This window comes from Manacus vitellinus, unplaced genomic scaffold, assembly GCF_001715985.3.
Source record: "Manacus vitellinus isolate BGI_N305 unplaced genomic scaffold, ASM171598v3 scaffold_1_pilon, whole genome shotgun sequence".
Classification (NCBI taxonomy): Eukaryota; Metazoa; Chordata; class Aves; order Passeriformes; family Pipridae; genus Manacus; species Manacus vitellinus.
In genome coordinates this window covers 30956504-30973394 of record NW_021939396.1, presented here as the reverse complement: position 1 = coordinate 30973394, position 16891 = coordinate 30956504, and the positions used below count along the sequence as shown (strand labels likewise).

General features: G+C 38.0%; 1 protein-coding gene across 1 annotated transcript in view; it reads right to left on the bottom strand.

Annotated features, from left to right (window-relative positions):
- Window positions 1–16891, bottom strand: part of JPH1 (junctophilin 1) — an 82821-nt gene that overhangs the window by 27304 nt on the left and 38626 nt on the right. The window contains 1 exon segment of the mRNA XM_018079310.3: window positions 188–306. Within this exon segment, the coding sequence (XP_017934799.3) occupies window positions 188–306 (119 nt within the window).

Genomic DNA, 16891 nt, shown 5'->3' with positions numbered 1-16891 from the left:
TAGTTAGCAAATTATTAAAAACTGAAAGCAAAATCTCCTTTAGCAATGTACACTTCTCATGACTGAGATGACTGTTATTTCCATTTAAATGATAACATTCAAAATGAAATCAACACTTTTAACTTAACACAAAATCTTTTCACTGCAATAAAGCAATTAGCCACAAAAAACCCCAATCTACAATTACCTGGTTGGTAGAAATTTGGTGAAAGTTCTCTGGCAACTGCTCTTGCAATATCACATTCCTGTCGAGCAGCCTGAGCAGCCTGATCCGCAGCATCAGCTTTAGCTCTTGCATGTGCGGTTCTGTACAAAGTAGAAAACAGTTTTTATGCAAAGTAGTCTTTTATCAGTTGCATCAAGAATGTGAGAGTAAAGGACCTCAGCTACCATACACTATCCTGTATAGTGTGCTCTTGTGCCCACTTGTGAGTAACTGCGAATCAGCAAAGTATTTCAGAATCAAACCACTGTTCCTCTCAGCTCTTCAGTCCTGCTCATCCTCGAAATCACACTTACTTGCAGGAACACAATTACAGCCCAAGCTTATAATTAAAATTACAAAAAAAATATAGTATCTGACAGAAATCTGGGGTTAGGATTTAATTTCATGTTACCACAATGTGCACAAAAGTGTACAGAAGGTCAGACTGAGCCACCACACTGACTCCTAAACAGGTTTTTGTGAGACCAGGATACATGGTGTTCAAATGCTACTACCCTTACAACATTTCAAAGTTAATGCTCAGTGCTGGGTGCCATATAAAAACTTTTGAAGGGCAAAATTCAGTTATGTCAGCCCAAAAATATGGGAAATGTCTTCTACAATCAGACCACGTTGCAAAGAAATAGCACAGAAAATGTGTTTGACACTTCAATAGGCATTTGTATAAACAACAGTTTATTAGCAGTTTTAAATTCTTGTAACTCACCGAATTTTAAATCCAAAAACAATCTGAAAAGGTAACTTTTCAGAAGTCAAGACAACAGTTTGGAATACTCTGGTAAAGTAATCTGCCATTTGCTTCCATTTTTTTCCTTTCACTATTTCTTAAAAAGCCTCAAGAACAGCTTGTGCAAAGGCCTCTGATTCCAGACTGTGCAAACCGATAGTTGTGTTACTGCAGGTTTGCATCTAGGTTTGTCCCATCTTCTCTCACCACTTCATTTTCCAAACAGTCATCTGTTTAAAAATTCCTGATGACAGTGATCTCTCTGTGCCTCCACAACATTAGCACACAGCCTAGAGCTATGAAATGGTTCGTTAAAACAGAGGGAAAGCTAAACACGGCAAACTAGCAGAATTTTTTGAGACTCTAGAGATATTAATAACCTTCCTAAACCAGATACATTAAATTTCATGATCTCATCCCTTTTCTCGTAACATTCTAGTAGAAAACTGACACTGAAGTAAGAAAATAATTATTTAAGAGAACAACAGTAGCGCCAACTTTTATCCTGTGTGCCTGGTGATAATAATCAACACTAATCAAATAAATTAAAACTTTCAACAACTTCATCATAAAAATTCAGTTTTATTTTCAAGGAATAAAGAAGAGTTCTATGTGTTTTAGACAAAGTAAGAATTAAAAGTTAGCATTAACCAGAATGAGCATCAAGAGATTAACAGAACGGCAGACTTTGCATTTCTAAAAGGATGTTTAATCCCTTAGGGTACTAGTATAAACACAGTCATAAAAAAACCACATAGACAGTTTCATCTGTGGTGCCTGGAGAAGATTTATTTAAGTTACATCCTTCCTAAAATGTGTGTGGGGATAAATGTTGAATGTTATTTCAAAGCTTAGCTTGTCATAATTTACTGGATAAATATCAGCTTATGCTGCCTTCTTGCGGGTCCCTCTCGGTCTGTGAGAAAAAAAGATAATGAACAAATAAGCTGTAACACCTTCAATTTGTACTTAGGATGGGGGAAAGAAACTTAATAATAACAAACACACCGTATAATCCCATATGTGTTCTGTGCAGTTCATGAATGGGTGTATGGTATGTGCTTGCTTAGTAACAGCTATCAAACCCGTTCTTTCTCTATAATCATTATTTTCAATTAGATGAGCTATTCTTAGCTCCTGCATAATTATGTCTATGTAGCATAAACTTAATGAAGCAATCCTAGCACTGGGACATTGTTTTGTGAGACAATAATGTAGTCTGCACATAGATAAACTAGACACTGCTCATCTTTTTGTGATGAAAGAACAACCAGACTACTCCCATATAAAAATAGTCTAACACTACTGCTACTGCTACAACAGACATTTTAAAACCTCATATACTAAATGACCAGTACCAGGAAGACATACTGCCAGGATAATACATTTATTTACTGATGTCTGTGAATTTTCTATATTATTATATCCAAGAAGCAAATCACACATCCTGTTCCAGTATACAGTATGAATTAGTAAAGGAATTAAATGGTGACATGAGTAAAAAGCTCATGTAACTTTGTTACATGAAGCTGGGCAAAGCAAGTCGCAACAGGATGAAGCCAAGGGAACAGAAGGTAAATGAGCATGGCTTTCCTTGGCTGCCTTCTCTCACACCTCTTTTTTTCAACTTGCACTTCCTGCTATTCTGCCCCTTTTGTCCTCACAGTCAGGAGTTCCAGCAGACCAGAACAGGAGCGACTGTTCAGAAGTGAACACTGCCAAGGCATGTCCCAGCGACACACTGGAGCAGTCTCAGTGCTGTGCTGAGAGATGACGCAGCAAGAGGAACTAGCCAGGCACAGGAGGGTAAGGCACAAGAACAACGATTATGCTCCTGAGCAGGCCTTCAACCAGCCAAACAGGAGTGTGTGCACATGGCAGTGCGGAGACACTTTCCCAATAGCCTCTTCAACAAGCATCTGTCGATGACAAATGGCAAAAGTGAAAGAACAGGAGAAAGCAGCAGAGATGATCCTTTTCCACAGAACAGCAGCAATGTGCTTTGCCTGTGAATGTAGGCTCTTCATTATTTGCATTGCTTGCTAGTTATCACCTTGGCATTTGGATGCTTTACTGGCTAACTTCAGCAATGTGTCTGTCCTTTATCATCTCAATTTGCAACTGTATCTTCAGACATTTTTTCTCATTTCCTGCACACTTATTTTTAAGTGTCAGACTTAAATAATTTTTCTGTTGCTATTTAATTTCCTGAGTCTTTTTATTCTGACTTCCACACTTGATTTCTCTGTATGTTTTTCAAATTACTTGCTTACAATTACTGCTGCTTGACACTACATTTTGTTTGTACTTGCTTTATTTTGCCTTGCACTGACCACCACACTATCAGACTTTTATTATCAGAAACTATGAAGAAATATATTGGTTTTGAATGACAATGTTTATAAAGGAGAACTATCAAAGCAATAATTGAATCCATTTGCTCCATTTATGCTTCACACAGTTTGGGAAAACCTTCTTTACCTTTCATTTCTGGAGCAATTTTGTCACTGTAAAGTCTTGAAGTTTTTTTTGTTATCAGCAATTATTCATGGAAATTTAAGTCTATGATATATCACGTAAAAATGACTCACGTTTGAATGACCACCTTCTACTTTTTTTCCCCAGAGAACTCTACATCATTTGCCGAGACAAGAGATCTTTAAGAGAACTTTTGAAAGCAAAACTCAAAATGTCTCCTTTCCTCTCCCCCAGCCAAGAAAAAGATTGCAGCAGGCTTTTCATCTTGTTCCACACATTTTCCAGGAAGGATCGATCTGAAGTTTCAGCAGCAAAACAGAAATTATGCAGGAAAGTGGGCAGCAAAGCAGACTGCAAAGCAGTACAGGAAAACAAGTGACTTGCTTTGCAATGCTTCATTCAGGTTCTAATCCACAGCAAAGGACCTTTAACGAATTTTTTTCTTTCAGGTGAACAGGCAGTTCTTTGTAAAATTCATTCTTAGTAACTGTAATAGCGAATACACACTACTAACTTGTGAATTACCATGTGGTTTTCCATGTATTTCTACTTGAAAGTGTCATCATACCATTAACATTCCACGTGATGTCTCAAGCACATGTTTGAAAGCTTTCAAATAAATCAATATAAAAATTATTTACCAAAACAAATTCATATTTGGAGGGACAACCTATCACTTCAGTAATGAGTCCACAGTGGTGGTAAATTCAATCAAGGCAGGGGCAAAATTAAGTGTTACGTGTGTCAGCAATCAAACCATATTTACATTAAGGAGGAACATGTACCTATAGCTCATGCAGAGTCTTAATACCATGTGGCAGCATGTGGAGTCCCTATATTTATCATTCTCTGTTGTCAGTGATGGAGGGCTGGAGGACCAATGGCTAACTGAGTAACTTTGGTATTGTGAGAAACTGTATTCAGACTCATATCAGGGTCTGATTCTGAAAGAAGCTTAAGCTTTCTGACTGTGGGACAACTGTTCTTTACTGAGACCTTTCTTTTCTGTGCTTGGTTGGGTAGGTAAACACGGACACATCATCTTAATTACACTCAAAAATTACAAGCACAGAGCCCGAGGCTCCCTACAAGCAGTCTCCCCTTCCAGCAATACTGTGATCAGATTTCTATCTACTTATATGCGAAAAATGACTTGAAGGAGGAGTACTGAGGGCTGAAGAGCTTAAGCAGTATTATCTCCCATTCTGCAGCAACAATGCTTATATATAATGCCATGTGCCTGGAATGCATTATGTAATGTTTATCTAAATTTAAAACCCATTTAGAACTGTCCATTACCCTCCAGATTATTCTGTATTTCCATGGTATCCTTCAATGCACTTGTAATGATGCCTCATTCAGAGTCAACTAAAAATGTAAGCAACATATGTTTACTCTGTTTCATTTTTCAGATTTTATCAAACATAGTGATTCCAGCATAAAGCTTTCCAGGAGCTCGTTTCCTATTTCTCAAAATTATAAAAATAATTTTGCTTTCTATTTGCTCAGTATATGAAACCAAATTATACTATCAAATTATCCTAAACCATTAATATTTAAAATGTTACTTATGAACAGATTTCCATATTGTAAAGCAAAAAAAAAAATCAGCAAAGGCCAAACCTACAAGAAGTTCTCAGAGATATATTTTATTAATGACAGCTATCAGGTTTGTCTGTTAACATTAACTATTGTGGGTTACTACCCATTATCATCCCTTTTGAAACTGGAATTCTCTAAACACAATCCCACCTTCCTAAACTCTAAAATGCAGTGATTTTTCCAGAAAGCAGAGAACACACTGTTGGGGTTTTTTTTCCAGGTATGAAACTTTCCAACATTTTTATATTTGTTTCTATCTGTCAGAGGCTCAATTCTGCAAAACCAAGTTCTGGTAAAATTAGTACAGAGATCCACAGCATTTCCATGAAAAGAGGAGCTGAGAGGAAGAGGAAAACTTTAAGCAAAGTTCTTTGGTAGTTTAATTTTCTCCTTGTCCCCATTTTATTTCCATATTCTTCTAATATTATATATCAATAATGAATGTTCAGTAATTATCTAGCATCTCTGCACTTTTTAATATTGCAAGAGAGAGTGTCATTTATCAAGTGTGCTAACCATCCTCCTCAGCTTATTTCAGTGATAATACTGCATGAAAAACAATATTCTGCTTTGGTAGGAATAAAAATACATACATGCATAACTATGTAGAGCTACCTAGGAACTCTTGGCTTCATCACTCTCAACAACTCATTGTTGTAATATAGCTCAGAATTGAGGATAGGTCACTGAATACCAGCAAGAAATGGGAATCTCTGAAAGAAACAGAGAGGAAAAAGAGGGACTTACAGATAATGCAATACAAGAACTTCATGTCAGTGAGAAACCTAAAGTCCTCCTAAACTACAGACTGAAATAACAAAATGAGATATATGTCCTCAATTAAGGAGTCTGAACTCAATTTTAAGTGCTTTACTTCATCAATCTTCTTTGTGCTTTGCTAAATTTTAATCTCAACCAGTCACTCCTTCTTCATGAACTGACTTCACTCAGGAACTGGACTACCTTGGTACTACCAGTGAAGTCTGATGTAGTGAAGCATAAGCAGATCTATTATGCAAACACACTGCTGGCACATCGATCCGCATCATCTTGCCTAATGGATTTTGCTTCTGAAAACTCCTCCTTCACAGCCTAAATCCATTTCTCATATTTTTCAGTCTTAACTCATATTACAAGAACTGAAAAAATACTAACCTTCAATTAACAACTCCTGAAAAACTGAGGAAATTTCGTACAACCGGCAAATGGCCAACCTGTTTTAAGTACTTGAAAAAATGACCCGGGGATAATGACTGGTAAGTAATATATTAGTCTTAGGCATAAATAACTGCATAAATAAACTGGGTCTTCATCCATAAAGATTTACAGGCTAACAGTATATTGTGCCAGGCATCATGCTTTAACAAAGTATTTTGCCAGACACTTCATACACATGTAAAGATTATGGGTCCTATACCTTATCTAGTTTGCCTTGATTTAACATACTTGGACTATTTTCAAGGCTTCTGATTTTGCACCCTATGGCAATGTAATTAAACAACAGCATAAATTACATGGAATTAATAAAGTACATAAAAATGGATTAAAAGCTAACTCTCTGATACATTTCAAAGCTTAATGCAGAAGACATCAAAGAAAAGGGTTGATATGTGCATTTTACATTAGGAGTTAGTTTTTGGTTGTTTAGTATTTTACTTTTAGAATGTCTCAATACAAGCTAAAACATATTATGGTAGAGTGGGCAGATTACACAACTTCTGAATTCTTAAAAACCCTCAAGGACAATTTACTGTAACCTTAAGTTACTGTAATCTACAGTTTACTGTAACACGAAGTTCAATGATAACAACTCCACACCCCACTGTGTTTAAGTGTGCCAAAACAGAACACTAGGAAACACAAAAATATAGGCAGTATGGGAGATGGGAATGGAAAATAACACAGAAGGAATATAATATCATGCTGGTTGAACTCACATACTGATGCAAAAGGAAGGGTTAATGTGATCTTAATACATTTAGAGATGAAAATCAAGTACAAACTAAGGAATTTGTTCTTGCTGTACTACATAATCCAGCATCCATAAAACCACTAATGGAACAATGCCCAGCTCATCTACATCTCAAGAAGGAAAGAGAAATGTCAGCACCACAGAATAATTTTGGTTCTAAAAAGACAAGCTTTTTGACTTAAACTTCTTGAGCCTCGTATTGAAGAAACACTGAGAAGCCACTTACCACTGTGCACACATGGGTATCTGACAGTGGAATATGTGGTAGACATAATGGGGAGAATTGTTTCAGATAAAGATTTATCTTGTCCAACAATTAGAAGTTGAATTTGGGCACAGTCAACCTTAAAATGTTATAGGTATAATCTACAGAGAAAAAGATGGACATTTTTTAGCCTTTGCAGTTATACTGTAATAAATGTCCCCTTTAATCCATTTTCTGAGAAAAGAATGACATAGTCCTTTGTTTACAGGAAGTGAGATTAGCTGATTTAGGAGCTGTTTACATTAGGTATTTTAGACATCTGACATAAGGATCATCTCATTGGAGACACCCATTACTCCATTAAAAATAAGTAACTTGAACTATTTACAGTTTGGACTTCTGAACTGTGTGGATGTTACACTTCAGCAGCAGTCAGCATGAATGTTCCCTGCTGCACCTACAAATGTACGAAACCTCTTACGGCAAACACCAATCCATGTGTTTATTGAGGAATCAGCTGCCTTCTTATGTCAAGAATCAGAACCTGTCTGCATTCTCCTTTAGACCTCTGTGGTCCATATCAATAAAGCCAGAACAGCTCAGCAACTCAGGAGTGCCAAGGTATTGATTTCTGTAATACTAGACACATATTCACAGCAGTTCAGAAAGACTTTAGGTTAATGAAGGACAGCACACTCAAAAGAAGGTATTTCTGAAAATCCACTTTTAACAACAGAGATAGATTAGTTTGATCTCCCTAGCCTAGTCTGTCTTCCAGGCCCTCACATCAGTTCACTTTTTTGGAAAAAGAGTCACATGGAGATGTCTGAATTGTCAGTGGTTTTAAATTGCTGTTAAGCATCACTAGAGAAGTTGCTTTACATGGTACTCTCCATAACCTTAGGTGTCCCACTAGCCTAGCATTATTTATGTGCGTGACAGATATTCTGCCCCTGAATAAAGGATGTGGTTCTTCATGTGATATACTCAATTTTAATCACCATTCTGTCAGTAGTTTGAATGAATGAGTTTTGCTTTCATATTGATTGTACTTGACCATAGCACTGGCACAGAAATCATAGAATCATTCAGGCTGGAAAAGACCTTTAAGATCATCAACTTGAACCATTAACCCAGTACTTCCCAGTCCACCTCTAAACCACATCCCTGAGCGCCACATCTATAAGTCTTTTAAAAACCACCAGGAATGGTGACTCAACCACTTCTTGAGTAGCCTGTTCCAATGCTTGGTAACCTTTTAGGTGAGAAAATTTTTCCTAATATTCAGTCTAAACCTCCCCTTTCACAACTTGAGGTCATTCCCTCTTGTCTTATTGCTTGTTATGTGTGAGAAAAGATCGACACCGCCTTCGTTAAATCTTAAAGATGGCACAGTCTTCAATTTCAGCAAGATGAGCAGCATCACTTCAAGCAGAATGCAAGTTTTCCTGTGGGAAAATTTACATTTGGACAAAATACACTTCTGTATACTATGCTCTTAGGGCTTTTTCCCTCATTTTTGCCAATGGTGATTCACTGACAGTATTTTTTCATGCCTCTTAAATATCAAGTACATCTAGAGAAAAGTATAAATCTACATGGATATTTGTCCATCTTGCTTCATAGGACAGACTATATTCTATCCTATTTTATTACCAAGTCTACTTAGTGAGCAATATTTTCTTCCAGTTTCCTGGCCCCATAATATTAATTCCTGCAGACAGGAGAGGTTTCTTTTTGAAAGGGCTAAAGGAATAGCTGCAAACAATTTGTTGTTTCCAATCACTAAAGCCAATTATATTGTTTCACTGAAGAGAAACAATGAATCTAGCTGGAAGCATAAAAAAGTAGATGTACACTTGAGCTTCAGTTGCTCCTGATGACATAGTGAAGTGAAAAGGAAAACAAAAAGGAAATTAAATAAGTTTCTCTTCCGTTCATCATAAAATACAAGCTTCATGGAAAAACAACTCCATGTAATAAGGATTCTGCACAGAGAAGGCAATCCTGCTCAACGAAATGGGAATACATGGACCACTGTGATCATTTGCTTAGATAATTTCTAAGGTATGTTTAGTGCATTGTTCTTCCCCCAGCACAAATATTTTTAAAAAACTGTTCTCCACCTGGGACAAATGAAATAAAATGGTAGGTATGATGACTGCTATCATCAACATCAATATCTGGCAGCTACTCTACACTAAGCATAAGAAAGCAACAACAAATCATCATCCCAGGAGTACAGCTAGATGAAAAATAAGAACAGCTTACAGGAAGAGACTAGGATTTATTTTTTTTTTGGCATAAAAATGGACTGTTTTTTCCATTAAAAACATTATCTTCATTTTTTCAGTGTTCTGATTTTTACCACTTTCAATTACTTTAAAAGGTAAAAAAATCAGAAAATATGAAATCAGATGTCATTATTTAGATTTTTTTTGTTAGACTAGTTCTACTTAGAAAACTTTTGGAAGCTCTATTAGTCAATAAACTTATTCAGGAAAATTATGTCAAATGTCATCCACAACAATGCCTATTTCTTATCTCTCCCCTATACAGAGCTGATGTGGGTTTTTTTATGAATTTCTTTTATTTTCAAGCAAAGACAAGTCCACAGTGTTAGAGATATTCTAGCAAAGAATACCAAAGTTTTTGTAGAGTAAAATTTGTAATATGAAACCAGCATCTGATCTCTTTTCACATACTAATATATATGTAACTTGCGACACATTTGCTGCATGAAAACTACATTACCAAATATTACAGGAAAAACATGAAAAATATTTAAAATTCTGTGGTTTTTACTGGCTTCAAAAAGTGCAAGGTGAACTCCCCATTCATAAATAGTTCAAGGTCCATGCTTCATGCTTTTCCTAAGTGACTTTGGCAGTCTGTAACTTACTATATTGTAGTTTTAGCACCTGAACCCAAAGACTTCATTACTGTGCTTGATGGAGGAAAATATACTAAGTAAAAAGTCCCTACTACTCGTTTAGTGGCTTGGTGCTTATTTGGTTTTCTCTATTACAAAAGCTGTAACACACACATTTATTTCTGACATTTTCTCGAAATGTAGAAACAGTATGGAATTGAAATCTTCAAAACTAATGAGAACAGAAAGGATACACAGACCATGGAACAAAGTTCAATCACAGTTCTTAAAATCTAGTGGGGAAACAATACTGCAGTATTTTCAGCCTTTTAAAGGCATTAACAATGTGTGTTTAAATTTACTTTTTGTATCCTCAGCAATCTTAGAGCCAAGACTAAATTGGGCTTACCTTTCTTTGCATGATTCGTTTCTGTTCCCTGATTAGGTGCCAGATGTCTAGAAAATAGTACCGATAGAAAAATGTCTAGCAAACCATTCTGGAATAAGTTCTTCCATTTTCAGTTTTGTAAAGATAACTGTTATAAAAATTCACAGAAATACCTGAATAACAGAAAACAACGATACCTTATAATTGAACAGCTTAATTAACAAAGGGCGTAAGCTCTCCACGAAAGACAAGTGCAGGGATAATTGTATCTGATTTGACTTTTCTCCAGGCTGGCAGACATGAATCCAGTTGTTCATATTATACATTAAACATCAAGAGACTGAACAGGTTAAACAAGCAAAGAAAGACTTTGATGATCCTTCCATCTGTAAACATGTAATTCCTCTTAACTGAAGAGCACTGCAGATTGAAAATAACATCAGATCATTTCAGATACAGGGCAGCTGACAGCTATTTCACAGGTTTTGCTATCTCCAGCATGAAGGAAATGCAAAACCTGGGTTTATGACAAATGCAGCTAACAGCTTTAAAATAACCTTCTCTCATATACATACCCCCCTCCACTAAACATCTATGTATATATTTACCCTCTGTAGCTATCTACAAGGCTGCCAATAACACAAACTTTGAATAAACAACCAGCATGTCCTATCAACACCAGAAAAATTGAAAACCCAGGAATGTTGCTCTCTGCTGGTTGCCATAAGGCTGATGATCTTGCCTAGATGCCCAGAAGGCTTTTGTGGCATCCAGAGACTGCTGAGTGTTCACAGCAGCCTATTTGTTCCTGCTTAGAGCGGTCCTTGACTGCTTTGTTCAGCTGAAGTCATGCAGATCTGCATGGTAAGGTTGAGGATTCATTGTTGTATTACATATTTAGCACTAACCATTCACCAGGGCAACAACTTTCTGCAGACTCATGAAGTCTACTGTTTTGGGACCCTCTGAACAGAGCTGGTCATGGTCTATTTGCTCCTTTTTTCCCCCCTTACTACAGGCCTTGTCTGAAGCCCTAACATTCTCTCCCAGTCTCCTCTAAAAATCAAGTACTCTCTTTTCTCCATCACTAATAGCAGAATTTAAGCATAAATACCACTGCATGCTATGAAGGAGGAAACAACTCCCAAAATAATCAGTTCTAATGTCTCCTTGTCCTCTCTTCGCACAAACACAGATTTATCAGATTTTTTCCACATCTATCTAAAGGTTGATGGGTTTTACTGACACTCATGACTGTGACACTGGAGCAGCTGCTAAGACAAGAATCTCCTATTAGGCAATACCATGTGCTCCCCCTCCCACCAAAAAGCTATTCCTACTAAGGCCCGGTCTTGAGATCTGGTGCTTGAGATCGGGATTGACAAGCAATCCCTGAGCCTCAAAAATTAGTCTCCTAGTAAACTATTACAAATAAGTTACCTTTCTAAACTGCAGGTATCTGAGCTTTTACGAGTATCAGAGAAAGGCCAATGCCGCTTCTGTTTGCATAGCAGGGATACCACAGCTTGCCAGAAGCACCGGATCTGCTCTGCCTGCACTGAATAATGGTGCTGCATGCACATGGCAGTGTCTTCCAGAAGTGTTGGGCATTACTAAATAGACACCCATCTAAGTTCTGCACTCTTCATGTCTTCAATAAATTAACACTACAGGAGTAACTGCTGCTACTACAGCAATTAATGTTGCTGCCAGCCAGTGGTAACTGCAAGGGTCTGAACACCAGTGAGTGAGAGGAAAATATTTTCATCTGCTATTTTTCTTGAGAACATTAAAAAAGCCTCACTGTGTCAAGGTCATGCATCTTGGCAGAGAAAGGGCTGATAAATCCTGGTACAGCCAGTGTCCTGGAATAACCTTGTGGACTGGATGAATTATCTTAAATCATGGAATCATAGAGTGGTTCAGGTTGGAAAGGATCTTAAAGATCATTTAGTTCCAATTCCCCTGCCATGGGAAGGGACACCTTCCACTAGAGCAGGTTGCTCAAAGCCCCACTCAATCTGGCCTTGAATACTTCCAGGAAGGGAACATCCATAACTTCTCTGGGCCACCTGTTACTGCATCTGATCACCCTCACAGTAAGGAATTTCTTCCTAATACCTAACCTAAATCTATCCTAAAAATACCCTACCTAAATCTCAGTTTGAAACCCCTCATCTTCCCACTACACTCCCCGATAAGGAGTCCCTTATCCCATCTTTCCTGTAGGTCCCTTTTAGGTACTGGAAGGACGCTAGAAAGTCTCCCTGGAGCCTTCTCTTCCCTGGGCTAAAATACCCAAAAACCAACTTATTTTGCTTGGTTGTATACCAAGACAAGCTGGTCCTTCCAAGTGTCCATGCAGATCCACCGTCACCTGAATACGTATCTTATTTTATGAATCCCATGGGGAAATACAAAGGTCATCAACCGGGAAGGCTTCAGTCATGCTGAAGCCTGCATTGCTGGGGGCTTAAGGAGGAATGGAGGACATACTTGAAGAGCCACTGGAAGGACAGGGAAAGTAAACACATGCTTTCTTGAAGAATTTGATAATTCAAGATGATCACTGCAAGATTAACTCATCTTACACAATTAGCAAAATAATAACAGTAATAAAAATCTCTCCCTCAACAAACGACTGTCAGAATTTTAGCTAGATCTATTGATGAAGTGTATGTCTACCGAACAAGGAATGTGACCTCCCATCATGCTTAGATGATACTATTTAACAAAATGTCAGGGTCTGTTCCATAAAGCAGTCTTGCTGCTCCCTCAGGAGCATGCTCTGGCAGCAAGTGGATGTATATGGAATATGATTTCTCATTGGAAAGTAGAAGTCATTTGATAACAAGTAGAGACTTACTCTGCAATCGTATTAAACAAATAACATTTCATTCTCTGTGAGACTGACGTACAGTGAAAGCCCTGCTGAGATAAAGGAAACTTTTGCCACAAAGTACAGTGCTGAAAACACTTGCTGATGTACTGCAATGGGTTAGTTTGCAAGAAATTACTCAGACATCCTTCATCATAGATTGAAATTTGCTTTTAGCAGTTTCTTTTTCTAACTCTTTTGAAATTGAGTCCAGCTATAAAGTCTTGCAATTTACTTTTTCGTGAATGGCTGACCTGTCTAGTAGCAAAGTACTGTTCTGATTATTCAAATACCGAGAAAATAGGATACAAAACGACCTCTTTTAGAAGGGTCAATATGGCAACTAGATTTCTACCTGATGATCAAGGTGGAATTGCACAGAATGGGCAGACATACAAAGAAAGCTTTTAGGAATTCTTAGGTCAAGGATTTTAATGTACTTTAATCAGAGTTTCTATGTGCAGAAATTCAACCTCTCTGTAAGTACATTAAAAGAGCAATCACTGGGGAGAAAAATTATACCCTTTGCTCAGGTTTAATGGGTTTGAATAACAATTCAAAGGGCAGCGGTGTTCAAGTCCATAATATCTGGACAGAAAGCATGCAGGTCACAACATGAATCACTGCACGATTAGTTCTCTCTAATCATCTGGCTGATTGGGTAAAAACATAAGTGGGTTCCTTCTTTTAACACATCATATATTTTATAGAGTGAGAACATCATGGAAAAGTTCCAGATGCAGCACCCTTTACTGATAATTTTAGGTATATAATGCATTATCTCTGTAAAAATGCCAGAAACAGTGTATCAGTCTTATTACTTTAAACATGGTATGATAAAATCAAATAAAATATTACCAGCTTACGAGTGAGATAGTACGGGGAGAACTTTGTATTTTTTAAGGACAGGAAAGAAATCGCCTTTCTTATCTACCTTGAGGAAATACACAGTTCCCAGTGCCAAGAAAGCAGGACCCTCATTCAAAGACCTTACATGAAACAAGGGGGTCAATTTTGTGTGAAAAAGACTTCACAGAGAAAAACAGTCTTTGGAGAAGGTAAAGAAATAAAAGCTGTCTCTGGCATGGAAAACTGAAACTGAGTGGACTAGTCAGGAGAAACTGTATTTAAGGACCGAGCCATCTGAGGTCCTAACAATTAGTCTCGAGGGAACAGAGCAAGGTAAGAGTCTGAGAAACCATATTTTCTAGTGTTGGTTAAAAACAGTTATCTGCTTTCTTGTTAAATCTATGAGGTAGTCTCAGAAACAAGAATCATGTCAAAGAAAAAGGAAGGCTGATTCCACAGCAGCACCCCAGAAACATTTGCCATAAGGCTCTGTTTGCAATGCTGGGACAACTCTTTTCGGCAACTGTACAGTCTTGTGTTAGAGAGCAAATGTGTTGCTCCCCCATTGCCCAGAGTAAGAGGCCCCAGTTCTTTTGGTGAGTATACACTACCAAATCTCCATGCTGAAGAACTATGAGCTCTAAAAAGGTCTCCCTTCCCCCAGAGCACCTGGAGGTGCTATTCCGTTACACCACGAATGGTCAGGATATCCAGTGCGGCCATTTCTTCCTGCAAAGCTACTTGGCTAACAGTGGACACTTCTGTTTCACTAAAATTGACCTATTTGTTGTTGTGAGAATAAGGTGTCATCCACCCTATATGAAAAGATGATTCCTTGCCAGCAAGATGTAGCAGTCAGCCAAACAGCTGTGGAAAGCTGAGGTACAGTTTCCTCACAGGCCTCGGGGTCTTTCTCCTTAGGTGTGCTTTTACTTGACAGAATCCCTCTGTACAACTCATACCACTTAGGAGGCTCAACTGGAGTCACTGTAAAAATATTCAAGCTCTTTTTCTTGCCTCTCTCAACAAATCTCATCTTTCTGGCTGGTGTCTACTCCAGTGCTCTCACGGAATTTAGAAGTCACTCATTAATGTGCAAGATGAGCCTGCATGAATAAGAAGTTGACATGCTCTGACTTCCCTGATGTTAACTGTCCATGTGTGCCACAGTCTTTTGAATCTCCAGACACATTAATCCTGTGCCACGAGACCCAGTTCTTCCACATACACACTCCTCAAGGGTAAAGCCTCAGATCATGAGAGGGTAAGACTCCTGTCTGTCTTTGGTGCAGACCAATTCCTAAAAGACAGTGCCTGAAAAAAGTGAGGTAGCAGTTGATTGGAGGACAGTTGAACTGCCCCCTCTCAGTCAGTCCTGAGTATCACTCACAGGACACTCCCATAAGATGCCAAATAAGCTGCTGTTGGGTAGAACACTGAGGACAGGGGAGCAGATCCCTATTGAGCAAGAAGGGCAAAGACCAGCGAACCAAACCTCTTCCAGGAATGTTGTATAGATTTAAGTGCACTTGGTACTACACTTTGTATCTGAGCTAGCTGCTATATCAAAACCAGCAAATTCAGATTAAGTGCATCTATCTCCCTGTAACTGGGATCAATAATGAGACCCATACTGCAGTAACTATGGCTACTGATTCCCATGTTGAGAGCATCACTGGTGCTGTCATTCTGAAATTTTTATACCTCAGCAGGGTATAAGAGCATCAGTATGTTGCTAACACCTTATTATTCTGTGACATTTTGCTATGGCAGTCAGGCATTAGTCTTCTCAGTAGTGTGCTTAATGGACACTAATTGCTTGCGATAGAAATGCTGGAACTTGCTTAAGGTTTGATGAGGCCATGAGCTGCTGCAGAAGACAGAGTTTCAGTCATCAACCTCACATTTTGTGAATTACAGCAGATAAGGGCAGCCATATCAAATATCTGAACATGCAGTTTCCCTCGCAAAAAAAATGTTGACTTTTTTATCTTGTGCACGGAAGAACATGTTAGTTGCAAGGTGGACTAAATTTAAAGCTTATGAATATCTGGTTGTGGGCATCCGAACAAGAGAATAATAGATCAGGGCAGAGTTAGAATTCTGGATATTCTCAAAGGTTTTGGTAATGTTTGAGTTGAAAACAAGTATTTTTAATACCCATCACATTCTCTCACAGTGAGAGGGAAACAAGGACATCCCTTCATGTTATCCTTTTACATGGAAGCTTTATGCATCTTGTACTTTGCTATCCTACATGGAGGAATAAAAAGGCTAAGCTGGGTGTAGTGCAGAAAATATGCTGCAATTAACACCAAACAAAACAGCTCCCCTCGTCTAGCCTGTCAGAAGTGTATACACACCTTGAGTGACACACACCTGAAGAAGAAATGCCACCTGGTGAGACTGGAGCATGATGTATTGCAGTGCCACTGCTGTGTGAATGAGATTTTTGCCAGTGTTATGTCAGAGCTGAATTTAGCCCTGTTGGAGATGGGATAATTAAGCAAAGAAGAGTCCACCTCCAGTTAATTACTTTTCCTCCCACGATATCTCTTCACTGAAGAGTATGAATTACATCTAACACAAGCCATAAAAACTTTGACAAGGTGAAGTTTGGAATTTTGAAACTTAAATACCCTTACTTTTTTTTTTTTCATAGAGATGTTTGGTATCCATCTGTCCTTGAATTAA